At 40.1% G+C, this 15,824-nt stretch overlaps 1 protein-coding gene across 2 annotated transcripts in view; it reads right to left on the bottom strand.

The window, feature by feature from the left end:
* The window catches only part of LOC126297598 (structural maintenance of chromosomes protein 4-like), a 242,578-nt gene that overhangs the window by 197,733 nt on the left and 29,021 nt on the right, over nt 1-15,824 (bottom strand). For both annotated transcript variants that reach the window (XM_049988578.1, XM_049988579.1), the window contains exons 2-4: nt 3,121-3,309; nt 2,563-2,739; nt 2,059-2,163 (exon numbers count right to left, since the gene is read on the bottom strand). In XM_049988578.1, the coding sequence (XP_049844535.1) occupies nt 2,059-2,163; nt 2,563-2,739; nt 3,121-3,309 (471 nt within the window). The remainder of the gene's footprint in view (nt 1-2,058; nt 2,164-2,562; nt 2,740-3,120; nt 3,310-15,824) is intronic.

The following is a 15,824-nucleotide window of genomic DNA, read 5'->3' on the forward strand; positions in this document are numbered from 1 at the left end:
AATGCCAATGCTTGAGGAAGTTCCATGAGCCACAATGAAGTATGTGGTGGCACCAGTATGCCAGAAGCAAAGGTCAAGTTGTGCCAAATTACGTAGTATTAGGAAAGGTGGGGGAAGGTGAGAACCGAACACTGCAAGGGAGGTAAACACTGCAGATGGTAATATCCTGAAATATTGGGGAGGGGTTGTCATAGGGTTTCGCATCACATTGACACACGACTACCTTTACTTTTTCAGACAATGAATCGCCCTCAAAGGCCCAGATGAAGGCACTGGTAGAGACCCTGCTGTCTTTTGGCTCCCTATGTACATGACAATGTGCACCTTGTCACTCCAAGACAGGTGTTTTCAGAGTTTTTTATCCGTAGTTAGGTCCTTTAATGGTGAATGTGAGATTATGAGGAACCATCATCCTTACGAAAGTTCAGGATATACCAACAGCACATGGGAACTAGATGTGATATAGTTATTAATAGCCAAAGGGAAGCTCATAATGGGTGCTATTGAGAATATCATATGAAATTTTCCACAGTGCTGGAACCTGAAAGATTATGAAACATGCTGTCTACACATTTTGAAACACCATTTCTCTGTTTCTGAAAATGTATACAAGCACATTAAAAATATTTTAAGGCAGTATATAGCACCTTCTTGCCTTAAACTTCATGTACCAAATAATATCTGCAACTACTTTTCTCCATGAATAGAGCTGACTTTTTCACTATTTAAACAGTTCTCATTAGTAACAGCTTTCATTTATGCACATTCTTCTTTATGCAGACTGTAGATTTTATCAGTCCAGATATTTTAAAATGAGAACAACTTTTTGTTTTCAGATTTTTGGTGTGTCTTGTAGGGAAAGGAAAATACAAAAAGCCACCATGCAATATAGTAACACTGTTATGAAAACATATCAAACAATATAATAAAGATGATGATTAAACAAAAATCATAATATCCCTAACTATAGTATTACATGAGTGGGTGTGGCAAGAATTGGCAACTTCGCATGTTAGACACCATGACACCCCCCCCCCCCCCTTCCTGTGCATGCACTGTGTTCATAATTATTATTTTAAGAAGTTTACACTTGGCATAGTATCATCATCATCATCATCCCACTCTTAACATAGTTGACAGCTAATTTACACACTGACATACAAAACTCACCAATCGCAACTAGCCCATTAAGACAAAGTCGTTCATATAAAACCTGTTTAATCTTCATTGTCCTCATGAGAGTAAATTCTAGGTGGACGAAGGCCTAAAATCAGTTGCAGATTTAGTCTCACAAACAATAGTTTTGAATTTTCCTTGATGTTTTTAGGGAGATATTAAAAGTCTTTGAAACACATGAAATCTTTTTTTTGCCGTTTCTGTTACTGAGTCTCCCACAAACGAAAGTTAGTAGTGATAATTTGTGGTGACCTTGTCTGTGTACACTATGACTCCTATTAGTCTCAACTATTATGGATCACCACTCTTTACAAGTATTTCTTCAACGTGTGTGTGTGTGTGTGTGTGTGTGTGTGTGTGTGTGTGTGTCGGGGAGGGGGGGGGGGGGCAAATAACCTTATCTAGAAAAATGTTTTAGTTTGACAGCACCCTACCAATATATTGGTATGTGCTATCTGCTATTCCACTTCACACCTACTCTTCAGCAGTGTTACTCTTAGGTATTTAAATACAACATTATTGACTCCAGATGTCAATTTTACAGCCAAAGCCAAACAAAGAAGCAGATAAATACGGAGAGCTCCCAATCAAAAAGGCTTACTTAAAAAAGCAGTAGCACAATCAGTTCATCAATCACAAATTAACATTCCAAGAGTACTGCACAGCAATATTTTGCCACCAGTATTCTAGTTTCAATCATTTCAGTTTCTTTTGTGTTTCCTAATACAAATTAACTGAGCAAGCAATAATCACTTTAACATCACAGTGTCTTTAAGATCATTACATAACCACTGTTTTGCCACCATTATCTTGGACGACGATGACGACACCACCACCACTTAACATAACTGAGTGGCGACAATGGAAGATTTTAAAAAATACCTTAAATCTTGAGGTTCCAATTATGTCTTCTAAAAATTCCAGGAGACCAGTTTCATTTTCAGTCATGCCCTTAGGTTTCATTAATGATATCTGTTCTACTTCACCCTGTCAAAACCAAGAAACACTGAAATTTAAAATTCAACTTAATTTTACAGACTTAACACTGAGTATAATTTGCGAGTGTCATTAACTGTGTTGTACAAATGGAGCTTCCTAAATATGTACACTAACAAGCATTTCATAAGAGTTGACAGTTACTGATTAATAAGTATAGAATAAGAACTAAAAATCACTGTGGATTAAACATCTCCAACGATGTCACTGACACGTAAAAATTTCTAATCAGCACATACTTTCTCCATATGTGATTTTACCGTATCAATTACTACTTCTCCTAAATTATCAAAGAATTACGTCATGAACATTTTGGTCAGGTTAAGTGAAAAACACCCTATCCCCTAAGAAAGTAATAAAACTATTCAAAGCACTACCTAGAGAACTTACCTGAAGAATAAGGAAGCGATTATGATCCAGATCAATTCCATGCTCACGTAACAACTTAGATATAGCATTGAATTTGACACGGCGGTTATTTAGTGTGTAATAGGATGAATTATCCAGAAATGCTGTACGTCCAATACTGAATGAGGAGTTCTTTACAATCTCATGCTGATAGTCTTTCTGAAAAATATTGACAACAATGCAGAGTTATAAAAACACACACACACACACACACACACACACACACACACACACACACACACACACAACCTTTTTAAACATTACAAAATATCAATTTTAGCATTCACTCAGTTGACACTGTAATGATATTGGTGCAAGGCTATTTAAGTTTTATTACTTTCATTCTCCAATGTTAGTGGATCAATATATTGCACTTTCATGTAGTTCCATGACCTAGAATGTGTACACACAATAAAATTCCTAGGTTGATTGCAAAATTAGCTTCTTAGCATTTGAAAATATGTTGAATGTTAATCTGACTGAAATCCATAAATGCCACCAAGAATATTAAAACACAGCAAAAATAGGGAGTGCATTTACCGTTATCACTTGAACAAAATGGACGACTACTGAACAGCTCTTTATGTCCTGGCGTGTCTCAGATTTGTGGATGAGGACAGAAACCTTCTTTGATCTTATCTTTGTAGAACGGTATCCAAAGACAAATAGTAGCGAGTCAATGACATTACTTTTACCACTTCCATTGGCACCCAAAATGGAATTGAAACACTGTAAAAAACAAACATTACGTAAGCTTACAAGAAACTAAATTCACTCTAAAACCCTAAATCAGACAGCAAAATAATTTTACAAAGTACTATGTTGAGAAAAAAGAAACTAATGTGAAACAGAACACAAATCATTGTAAGTCATCTTATACATTTCAGAGCATTAGTACATATAATTAGTTCCAAATAAAAATGTTTTACTAACATTACTAAATGGGACAAAGGTTGACTATGTAAATGAACACATTTTTATTTCTTGTACGGCATCTTAGTAAATTTCATAAACTACGCATGTAAGCCACAAAACAGGCTTCAAAATTCTGCATCCTCTCACTACTACTTCCTCATTTCTGCTATCTTCACTTTCATGTAACAAATATGTAATTTTATCCCACATCATGTAAAACTGCTATCACTAATGCACAGTTTGTTCCCATCACATAATACAAAACCACAAGTTTGTGTGTTTAATGGGCAATGTGTGTTACTTTTAATGTCTTCCCATATGTACCGGCAAAAATTACTTTGTGACTGACAGATTGCAGTGGTGGAGGGGAGGCAGTGTAGACAATTGCAGCCAGCTACACTTCACACAGCACTGCATGTAACAGACAAAACAGACAACACAATACTGCCACATCACTCACATCTAACTACGTAATCACTCACATTAAGACAACATAGGAGTGAAAGCTGCTATACTTGATGTTAAAACAGAAGTAAAATACACAGGAGCTAATAGAGGCACAGAAAAATGTGACTGGCTGACCACTTACAAAAAACATGGGCGAGCCAGTCATCCTGTTATCAGAGTCAATCTTAAAAATGCGCTTTTGAAGTAAATATAATTTCAAATGAATCCAGTTTCCTTTTTTCCTTCTTAAGAACTTGCATTTTGGAATCCAAATTTTTCCTGACTGCAGTGGATTTGTTGCTTGTTTGAATTGTATTTTTTGTTACATGATAAACAAATCACAAATATCTGAATGACCCCTGTAAGTAGCAGACAGACTTTAAAACATGACCACAATACAGTCGAAGCTTATTTGAAGTAATGCATCTAAGGTGTCATCATTAAGTCAGTATAGAACATGAACCTACAAATATTACAAAGTCTTGACGTCAGCATATAGCTCAGGTGTGCTTAGGAGCGACGGCTCCAAGCGGTACCCATCCGCACGTTGACAGGCCACACTGGAGAGTTGCGCGGCTGCAGCAATGTCGCAGCGAAACTGTTAAGAGGGGATGTAATGGGTTTTGGTAAAAAAAGATTTTTCAAAAATATTATTTTCTTGAGCTACACAGTTTCATTCACATTGTGTGTGAATTTTATTGTGATAGCAGCTTTTGAAATGCCTTTAAATTGTTAAACTGAGTAACTCTGCACTGGCGGCCACTCCCAACTTTTCTGACATTTGGAAACTGCTTGCTTCATCGGAATTTGTTGGTGTGAAGGCTATTTCCTTTTCATATCTTTGGCTGACATCTACACTATGTGATGTAAAGTATCCAGACAGCTGGCTGAAAATGACTTACAATTTCATGGTGTGCCCCATTGGTAATGCTGGAATTCAATATGGTGTTGGCCCACTCTTAGCCTTTATGACAACTTCCAGTCTCACAGGTCTATTTTCATCAGGTGCTGGAAGGTTTCTTAGGGAACAACAGCACATTCTTCACAGAGTGCTGCACTGAGAAGTACCGATGTTGGTCGGTGAGGCCTGGCACGAAGTCAGGCTTCCGAAAGATCCCAAAGGTGTTCTATAGGATTCAGGTCAGGACTCTGAGCAGGCCAGCACATTATAAGGAAGTTATTGTCGAGTAACCACTCTTCCATAGGCCATACATTATGACCAAGTGCACGATCGTGTTGAAAGATACAACCCAATCCCTGAATTGCTCCTCAACAGTGGGAAACAACAACGTGCTTAAAACATCAATGCAGGCCTGCACTGTGACAGTGCCATGCAAAACGACGAGGGGTGCAAAATCTCCCTACACAAAAACCACGGCCACATTATAACACCACTGCCTCAGAATTTGAGTGTTGGCACTAAGCACGATGGAAGATGACGTTCACCGGGCATTCGCCATACCTACACCCTGCCATGGGATTGCCACATTGTGTACCGTGGTTAATTACTCCACACAACGTTTTCCACTGTTCAATCGTCCAATGCTTACACTCCTTACACAATGTGAGGTACCGTTTGAAATTTAGCAGCATGATGTGTAGCTTATGAGCAGCAGCTCGACCATAAAATCCAAATTTTCTCACCTCCCACCTAACTGTCATAGTACTTGCAGTGGATCCTGAAGCAGTTTGGAATTCATGCGTGATGGTCTGGATATTTATGCAAAACACCACTTTTTTTCAAGTTCCCAAGCATGTTTCTGTTTTCTTTAATCTGTAATGTGAACATTTTTACTAAATGATTACAAAATTATGTGGACATTTAGTTTCAAACAACAATTAGTTTCTTTTTGTTAATACTTTCACAATCGGTTTGCATGGTTTTTCTGGACCACTTGTGTATTATTTATTACAGTAGCTTGTCACCTGCAACCAAACGATGCTGATGAGAAATTTTGTTGGGAGTTAACCTACCATTTTATGCTCTAAACATAATTTAGTTTGTTATATTTCACGTCTATATTTGTTTTTACTTAGGTTTGTGTGGCAAGCCCTTTTATTCTCAGCATAATGGTAACGTGTTGTGAAGCACATGTAATCATTACACCTGTTGTTGTTTTCAGTCCTGAGAGTGGTTTGATGCAGCTCTCCATGCTACTCTATCCTGTGCAAGCTTCATATCCCAGTACCTACTGCAAGCTACATCCTTCTGAATCTGCTTAGTGTATTCATCTCTTGGTCTCCCTCGACGATTTTTACCCTCCAATGCTAAATTTGTGATCCCTTGATGCCTCAAACCATGCCCTACCAACCGATCCCTTCTTCTTGTCAAGTTGTGCCACAAACTTCTCTTCTCCCCAATCCTATTCAATACCTCCTCATTAGCTACGTGATCTATCCACCTTATAATCAGCATTCTTCTGTAGCACCACATTTCGAAAGCTTCTACTCTCTTCTTGTCCAAACTCATTATCGTCCATGTTTCACTTCCATACATGGCTACACTCCATACAAATACTTCCAGAAATGACTTCCTGATACATAAATCTATATTTGATGTTAACAAATTTCTCTTCTTCAGAAAAGCTTTCCTTGTCATTGCCACTCTACATTTTATATCCCCTCTACTTCAACCATCATCAGTTATTTTACTTCCTAAATAGCAAAACTCTTATTACTTTAACTGTCTCATTTCCTAATCTAATTCCCTCAGCATCACCTGATTTAATTTGACTACATTCCATTATCCTCTTTTTGCTTTTGTTGATGTTCATCTTATATCCTCCTTTCAAGACACTGTCCATTCCGTTGAGCTGCTCTTCCAAGTCCTTTGCCGTCTGACAGAATTACAATGTAATCGGCGAACCTCAAAGTTTTTACTTCTTCCCCATGAATTTTAATACCTACTCCGAATTTCTTTTGTTTCCTTTACTGCTTGCTCAATATACAGATTGAATAACATCGGGGAGAGGCTACAACACTGCCTCACTCCTTTCCCAACCACTGCTTCCCTTTCATGCCTCTTGACTCTTATGACTGCCATCTGGTTTCTGTATAAATTGTAAATTGCCTTTCGCTCCCTGTACTTTACCCCTGCCACCTTCAGAATTTGAAAGAGAGTATTCCAGTCAACATTGTCAAAAGCTATCTCCAAGTCTACAAATGCTAGAAACGTAGATTTGCCTTTTCTTAATCTTTCTTCCAAGATAAGTCGTAAGGTCAGTATTGCCTCACGTGTTCCAACATTTCTACGGAATCCAAACTGATCCTCCCCGAGGTCTGCATCTAACAGTGTTTCCATTCATCTGTAAAGAATTCGCGTTAATATTTTGCAGCTGTGACATATTAAACTGATAGTTCGGTAATTTACATTTCTGTCAGCACCTGCTCTCTTTGGGATTGGAATTGTTATATTATTCTTGAAGTCTGAGGGTATTTCGCCTGTTTCATACATCTTGCTCACCAGATGGTAGAGTTTTGTCAGGACTGGCTCTCCCAAGGCCGTCAGTAGTTCTAATGGAATGTTGTCTACTCCGGAGGCCTTGTTTCGACTCAGGTCTTTCAGTGCTCTGTCAAACTCTTCACGCAGTATCTTATCTCCCATTTCGTCTTCATCTACATCCTCTTCCATTTCCATAATATTGTCCTCAAGTACATCACCCTTGTATAAACCTTCTATATACTCCTTCCACCTTTCTGCTTTCCCTTCTTTGCTTCGAACTAGGTTTCCATCTGAGCTCTTGATATTCATACAAGTGGCTCTCTTCTCTCCAAAGCTCTCTAATTTTCCTGTAGGCAGTATCTATCTTACACCTCGTGAGATAAGCTTCTACATCCTTACATTTGTCCTCTAGCCATTCCTGCTTAGCCATTTTGCACTTCCTGTCGATCTCATTTTTGAGACATTTGTATTCTTTTTTGCCTGCTTCATTTACTGCATTTTTATATTTTCTCCTTTCATCAATTAAATTCAATATTTCTTCTGTTACCCAAGGATTTCTAGCAGCCCTCGTCTTTTTACCTACTTTATCCTCTACTGCCTTCACTACTTCATCCCTCAGAGCTACCCATTCTTCTTCTACTGTGTTTCTTTCCCCCATTCCTGTCAAGTGTTCCCTTATGCTCTCCTTGAAACTCTGTACCACGTCTGGTTCTTCCAGCTTATCCAGATCCAATGTCCTTAAATTCCACCTTTTTGCAGTTTCTTCAGTTTTAATCTACAGTTCATAAACAATAGATTGTGGTCAGAGTCCACATCTGCCCCTGGAAATGTTCTACAATTTAAAACCTGTTTCCCAAATCTCTGTCTTACCTTTATATAATCTGATACCTTTTAGTATCTCCAGGATTCTTCCATGTATACAACCTTCTTTTATGATTCTTGAACCAAGTGTTAGCAATGATTAAGTTATGCTCTGTACAAAATTCTAACAGACGGCTTCCTCTTTCATTTCTTATCCCCAATCCATATTCACCTACTATGTTTCCTTCTCTCCCTTTTCCTACTCTTGAATTCCAGTCACTACCTCAATAATTTCCTTTACCTCATCATACATTTCATCAATTTCTTCATCATTTGCAGAACTAGTTGGCATATAAACTTGTACTACTGTGGTTGGGCAAGGGCTTTGTGTCTATCTTGGCCACAATAATGCATTCACTATGCTGTTTGTAGTAGCTTACCCTTACTCCTATTTTTCATTCATTATTAAACCTAATCCTGCATTACCCCTATTTGACTTTGTATTTATAACCCTGTAGTCACCTGACCAGAAGTCCTGTTCCTCCTGCCACCGAACTTCACTAATTCCCACTATAACTTTAACCTATCCATTTCCCTTTTTAAATTTTCTAACCTACCTGCCCAATTAATGAATCTGACGCCAGTTTTCTTTCTCCTGATAACGACGTCCTCCTGAGTAGTCCCCGCCCGGAGATCCGAATGGGGGACTATTTTACCTCCGGAATATTTTACCCAGGAGGACGCCATCATTTAATCATACAGTAAAGCTGCATGTCCTTGGGAAAAATTACGGCTATAGTTTCCTCTTGCTTTCAGCCGGTCGCAGTACCAGCACAGCAAGGCTGTTTTGGTTAATGTTGCAAGGCCAGATCAGTCGATCATCCAGACTGTTGCCCCTGCAACTACTATTTTCATAAAATAAGGCTGTAACAGGACTTCGCGCTTTACCAATACACACTGTAATTGTGCTGGTTGTGTGTCCCAGCCCAGTCAGTGTTCATTTGTTCACCAGTGCGTCTGGTGCCAAATTTGAGTTTTGTTTACATATCTCTCTCTCTCTCTCTCTCTCTCTGGCAGGTTAAATCCCAACAAAATCTCACCAACATTGTTTGGTTGCAGATGACAAGCTACCTGAAATAAGAAACTGCACAAATGGTCCTGAAAAACCATGCAAACCAAATGTGAAGGTACTAACAAATAAGAAAAAGTTTGTTTGAACTAAATATCCACATAATTTTGTAAGCATTTAGTAAAAATGTTCACATTACAGATTAAATAAAACAAACCCACTGCTTATGGCACAGAGGTGCTGAAAAATGTTTGGAAACTTGGAAAAAACAGTTTTGCATAACTGGCAAACCTTACATCCAACAATTTTAACTTCAAACATCGTAAACACAAGGAGCTGGAAATCCAAATGATGAATAGAATGTATGGATAGATGTCTATTCACATTACGACCCTCTTCAACTGTCTGCAGTCTATCAGTCAACAGATGAGGTCAGCCTGTACACTTTTGTGCTATATGTGCCCCTTCATATTTCCACTTCACTATCACATCAGAAACAGTTGATCTAGGGATGTTTAGGAGCGCTGACGTCTCATGTACAGACATACGACAAGTGGCACCCAATCACCCCACCACATTCAAAGTCCTCGAGTTCCGTGGAGTGCCCCATTCTGCTTTCTCACTATGTCTAATGAGTACTCAGCCCACTGATATGGAGTACCTGGCAGTAGGGAGCAAAATCGTCCACAAATAATTACCATTATATGGGACTCCTCAACTAGATGAGATACTGTTTACGACTATGGCAAAGATGGTGTAACATTTGAATTACAGCCCTGAAGAACACAATTCTCCTGCTCAAAACTGTTCAAAAGCATGTCACCAATTCAGTACCATAAAACATGGTTTGATAGGAAGGACCTAATAAAGATGGAGAGATTCACATGTACACCCCATTGGTTGAGCTGCCCTATTATACTGTGTGTACAGGTAGTGTCTTACTGATATCAAAAAACATACCTATACAATGCTGTTTACATAGGAAAGCCTGCGAAACGGCCAGCTCTAGCAACGTCAGGTTGTCAATAGTGGATCAACATCTCCTGAATCTAGGCAGATACCAATCTAGGAGGTGCCTGGTCTGTAACCTCCAGACCAGACAATGGTTAACTATTCGCTCCAAAGTCTTGGATACAGAGCTCGTTACAGAAACACTCCAAAAATTAATGGGACACAAGAGTACTTCCTTTTATGCTGACTGCAAGTTCTGCAGCATGCTGTATTGAATTTGTTGTGACCTGACACAGTATCACGAACTACAGACATTGCTGAACCCAGCTCCCACATAGAGAATGGGCAGTTGGAGGACTCAAACGTTAGACCCGAACTCCAATTCACCCCTTTCTATGGTGGCACAGTAACAACAGAACCCTGAATCCTGGCTGGCAGTGGCAGCAGTCAGCCCAAATTGTTCTGCTGTTGTATGCATAATGTCTCCTAGTGTTGTTTGGAGACCCCCATTCTATAATGCTGCTATAGGTATCTGACAACCTTTAACAGAGATCTTCCTGGTGACTACCCATACTGTAGTACAAGTGGAATGATTGATGAGTCCAGGAACACTTGCCATGACCTTTTCTTGCTCTCTTTGATGATGTGTCAAGATTTTTCTCTAGCTAACTGACAGGTTTTCAATCACTGGGCAGCACTTAAACTGTCTCACAGCTGCATGCCTAACCTAGATGACTGAATGGCTCTCATCAATCCACTAAGGGACAGGCGGCCACCTAGAATGACGAGAGGACTCTAGGATGAAGTAGTCAGTGGCTTGGTGAATTACTCGTGTGACATGGTCTGCCCACTCCTGGACACTGTCATGGAATTCAAACTCTGCCAGTTGGCTGAGCAGCATCCAAATGGCTCTGCTGATCATCCACTGTAACTGCATCCTTCCAGGGACACCTCCGTCCAGTAGATGGTTACAAAGTGGGAAATGGTCACTGAAATGACCATTATCACTGACTTCCTACTGAACCACATCCACAAGGGCTGAAGAGCAGAAAGAGGTCAACAGCTGATAATGACCCCATAGCAGCACAGAAATGAGTGGGAGTAACTGTGTTGAGGATGCAAAGCTTGTGAAACGGCACGAGGCTCTGCAAAAACCAAAGCCAGTGGTGAGTACAGGTCAAACCCCCCAATACATGATGGGCATTAAAGTCTCCCAGTATGTGGAAGGGTCAGTGGAACTTTTCTGTAAGATCCATTAGAGCCTCAGCCAATTACATTGTGAAGAGGTAAATATGGAGAGCAAACAGTGATCCTGTGACACAAACATCAACTGCAACTGCTTGCAGGTCAGTAGCTAGGGGGAGGGGAGAGGAGGGGAGAGAAGATAAGAGAAGTGGTGTACGTTATTGACAAAGTGAGCCCACCCTTTGCCCATCAGGTCATCTTTGCGATAGAATGTATAGCCCAATAGTACAGGGGCATCAGACACTTTAAATGCATTTCCTGAAAACACAAGCACAGGCATCACTCCTCAGCAGTTAAATTCCCTCTACGTGCATCCCAAACCCATTAACGTTCCACTGCAATTATAAAGCCATCTACAAAGGGGTTACACTTCCACCATGTCTTCCTGCCATGGACAGGAGCCCCTAGTTTGTACAGGCTGTCCTGGGTTGAGATCTGTGGCCAGGTAGACATCAAGGTCCACTGGATTTTGTAAGTGAGTCTTGAAATATGTCAGAGGGGGATGTCAACATCGTCAGACTGTTTGCTTCCAATCTGTACTGTCAGCTGATTCTTTGTCTCAGACTGATTTTTTTGTCTGGGGAGGTTTCACAGCCACAACTGTGGAGGTGGTAGTGACAGCACTGGAGTGTGGGCCAGCCTCTGAACCTTTGGAAGAGCTAGGAGCTCCAGGACATTGTAACCATGTTCTGGGAGGAGGTAGAGGATTCATACTAACTACCAGCGGTGCTATCACTAGCAACCGCCGCTTGTACAGCAGCATTGGTCTTCTGAACTGGCTGTTTACAGACAGACACAAAGGAGGTAGTGAATGCTAGGATCTGCATGGCCTTATAGATTGTTTGGTCTCACCATATGAGATGTGCTTAGTTTTTATCTCCTGTACCTTCCTTTCTTCAATGAAGACACTGGAGTCCCTATTCCAGACAGGGTGATCCCAAGAATAGTGTACACACTTAGGAGAAGATGCACAAACAACTACTCCATGGATGATCTAATCACATTTTCCAAAATTTCCCTTACAACCCAAGGTGATGTGCTCAAGCACTGGCATGGGCAACAGCACATAGGGTTTGAGACAAGTCAGCAAAACGATTTGGATGTGATAAGAACACCTTCCACTCTTTTCGTGATATTCTGCACATTAACTCCTTGGACCCACTTAACTTTCAGTTCTCCTCTGGGAATGTGTAACAGACCCCTACATGTCGCAACACCTTCGCTGTAATTCAAAGTTGTGTGGAGCTCAGTTTCAATGACATATTCCCCAAGGCATTTTGTTTTCTGTAGATTCATTGCCTACTGGGGATTAGATGTTTCAACCAACAGTGTTCCACTGCATAACCACTTAACTGATTTAAATGTCCCTGCAATGTATCCTAAACCCTTTATAACGTAAAAAGTTAGGACTTTCTCAAAGCTTCCCTCTCCTATCAAAAATACAATCCAAGTTGCAGCACGTATGCTGTTTCAAAATACTGAATTATTAACCTGGTACCACACACCACGGATTTGGAATACGCACCAGGCAGCATGGATGTTTAAGACCCCTCGAGGTTTCTGCACCATCGCATCGTAAGCTGTGGCGGCACGCACCTCCTGGCCGACATGTAATGTGAGGGCGCCACAGTGAACACATGGTCCCAGCAGCCAATAGCGGTGCCCCGATCATATATTTAAGCACCTGCCTCTCACTCATCCAGTGAGTAATTCTTTCGTGTGTCTTCACATATCGCCTGAACAGACAGTGTGTTTACCATTCTTTGTTTTCACTACTAGTGGGCATCTTGGATTCATTTGGTTGTCTGTCACCTCGTTGCTTTGTGTGTGTTGTCATCGTAAGGTCTCTCTTTATCGTCCGTCGTTCTTTCGTGTCCATCCTTTCCATTCGTTTGTCTGTTCGCTGGCTGCTCTGCGTTTGGTCCCGCTGCACTTTCTTGGCCACCCCGCAACCTTTCTGGTTGTGGTTGCAACAATTAAAAACTCCAGAATCTGGAGGGCTCATCACACAAGGCACCTGAAGTGATTGGGTGTTGTTACCTACCAGACACCCACCCATTCCACTGGGAGGATGATGATGATGATTCTGGGGGCATCTCAGCCCGCAAGTAGCTAGGGAAATAAAAGTCCACCTAGAGAGAGCCCCACATGCCTACGTACGAATTACAAAACTGAGGTGCTGCAGGTTCCCCAGAGGTTTCCCACTAGCCACTCTTCCACCCAGAACAGCCATGCATCTCATCAGCGCACAGTACACCTTGAGATTGAAGGTTTTTTTTTAGAGGTTTTTACCATCCTTTCAATCCGGGCAACCCATTCCCTCTGACACAAAACACTCCACTGTCATACCGTACAATGATTGCTGATTCATGCCCAGAGCTTACAGTGAGGGGATTGGCAGTGCTCAGCAGTCCTCAGCTCATGAATCGCGGGGTCGCTCAGCTCGTACCCAGCTAACAAATTCTAATCCTATAAGGGCTCACTCAAACATCTATCACAAAGCAACAGAAACCCAAGTATAAAGGAAGAAGCCATTACAAAGAATGTGAAGCACAAGCTACTGATTTACTGTGGTTAGATATACAATTCCACTTTCACCCAAAATGATAACATGACTCCTATGAGTTGGGTTGTACCTGGCAATCAATTTCTCTAACCAAGTCTCCAAAGAAAAAGCATTAACCCCCACACAACATCCTTAACATAACTTGGAATTTATGACAGTTGGATACTTAACTGCAAAAAATGCTCAGTGCCAAATTCATGAAAAATGTGATAAATGGTGAAAGGTGCAGAACACCGAAGAGGATTACATATGAAAAGTGGTACCTCCACCGAGAATTCCAAGTGGCTACACTTGCCACCAGTAGATGGCAATGATTATAAGTAGCCTGCTGATATAATAATGGTGCAATATGCCTTTCAGTTGTTATTTTTCACTTTACTGCTGTGATAAGTGTATGAATAGACTTCTATCCTTTTTTATGAATCATTAATCTAGAACTTACAATGTATGTGTATAAACATTACATAATATTACAGTCATATACAACTGTATAACATTGTAATATAAATGAAATACTATATACCTACAGGTTATCTTTAAATCATTTTGCACCTGTGTGTTGTCCATGTGTTATGTTATGGCAAATGAAAACCACATGTGTAGGAGACTGAGGAAGAATGGTAGTACATCAGAGATGAACAGGAAAAATTAAAAATTGAAGATTTAGTGTAGGGGGGAAATACCAGCTAAGAACCATCCCTCACCACAGGTATGATTTTAAGCCCTTCTCTGCCTGTGAAATTTACATAAGAAATGATTGCTGTTGAATGTGCATATATTTCCAGTATCCTCTATAGAAAACAATGTTTTGTTGTTCTCTCCTTTAGGTACTATGCAAGTGTGGATTAAGGTGCAGCGAGCTGATGCCTGCATTGAAAATAGATCTGTTTTCCAAGTTATGTAAGTAAGACTACTCAACACAAGAAACCTTACTGATGGATGTTCCTCCTGTCACACCAGTACAGCATGAAACCTATGAGAATCCCGCTGAAAGTTGCCAGCAGGGAACAGTTCAGTATTCTATTCTAAATGGTACAGGGGGATCTTGCTGCAATTTGCAAAATCACTTATGAATATTTTGCTGTTCGAAAGAAAACACTGGAAATACTTATTCAAGGTATATACACAGACAAGAAAAAATTCCCAAATTTCGCAGTTAAAAATACACTTTCTCCTGGGTGAAAAAACACTTTTTCCATGTTAACTGACAGCATACTTTCTCTCAGAACCATATAAGTTATCAATCCTTTGTATGGTTATGGTTTTATACACAGGTGCAGAATTTCCCGGTGCTTTAGAAAACGAAACTCAAGGGGAAAAAACCGTTTTGGAAAGATCTTTTATGTGCAGCAACCTGTACGCTGTATATTTTTGTACTATGAAAGTATAAATTTGAATCCCATTAAACACCACGTTACTTTTCAAAGCACTGAATTTGAGATTGAGATTCACTTTCTGAAGCCAGTCATAGCTCTTGTCATGTGATCTCACCAGCTAATGACACTGGGTGTTCAGAGCACAGGACATGTGATGTAGTCAGCCAATAGAAACATCACTTAAGTAGCGTGAACACAAACAGGAAAAGTTAATGGTTTAAATTAATATACATAGTATTGCTACTAGAAAAGCAACGCTTTCACATGTAATATTGGTCTCCAAGGTTAATATGTTGTATCACACTTTAAATGGCTTGTCATCAAAGAATTTATTTTTAAATGAGAGTCAAACACACTGATTTCACAAATTCATCGTACATTCTCGCACTTAGTTCAACCGGCGAAAAAGGAAATTTACTTTGAAAGTAACTA

This window comes from Schistocerca gregaria, chromosome X, assembly GCF_023897955.1.
Source record: "Schistocerca gregaria isolate iqSchGreg1 chromosome X, iqSchGreg1.2, whole genome shotgun sequence".
Classification (NCBI taxonomy): domain Eukaryota; kingdom Metazoa; phylum Arthropoda; class Insecta; order Orthoptera; family Acrididae; genus Schistocerca; species Schistocerca gregaria.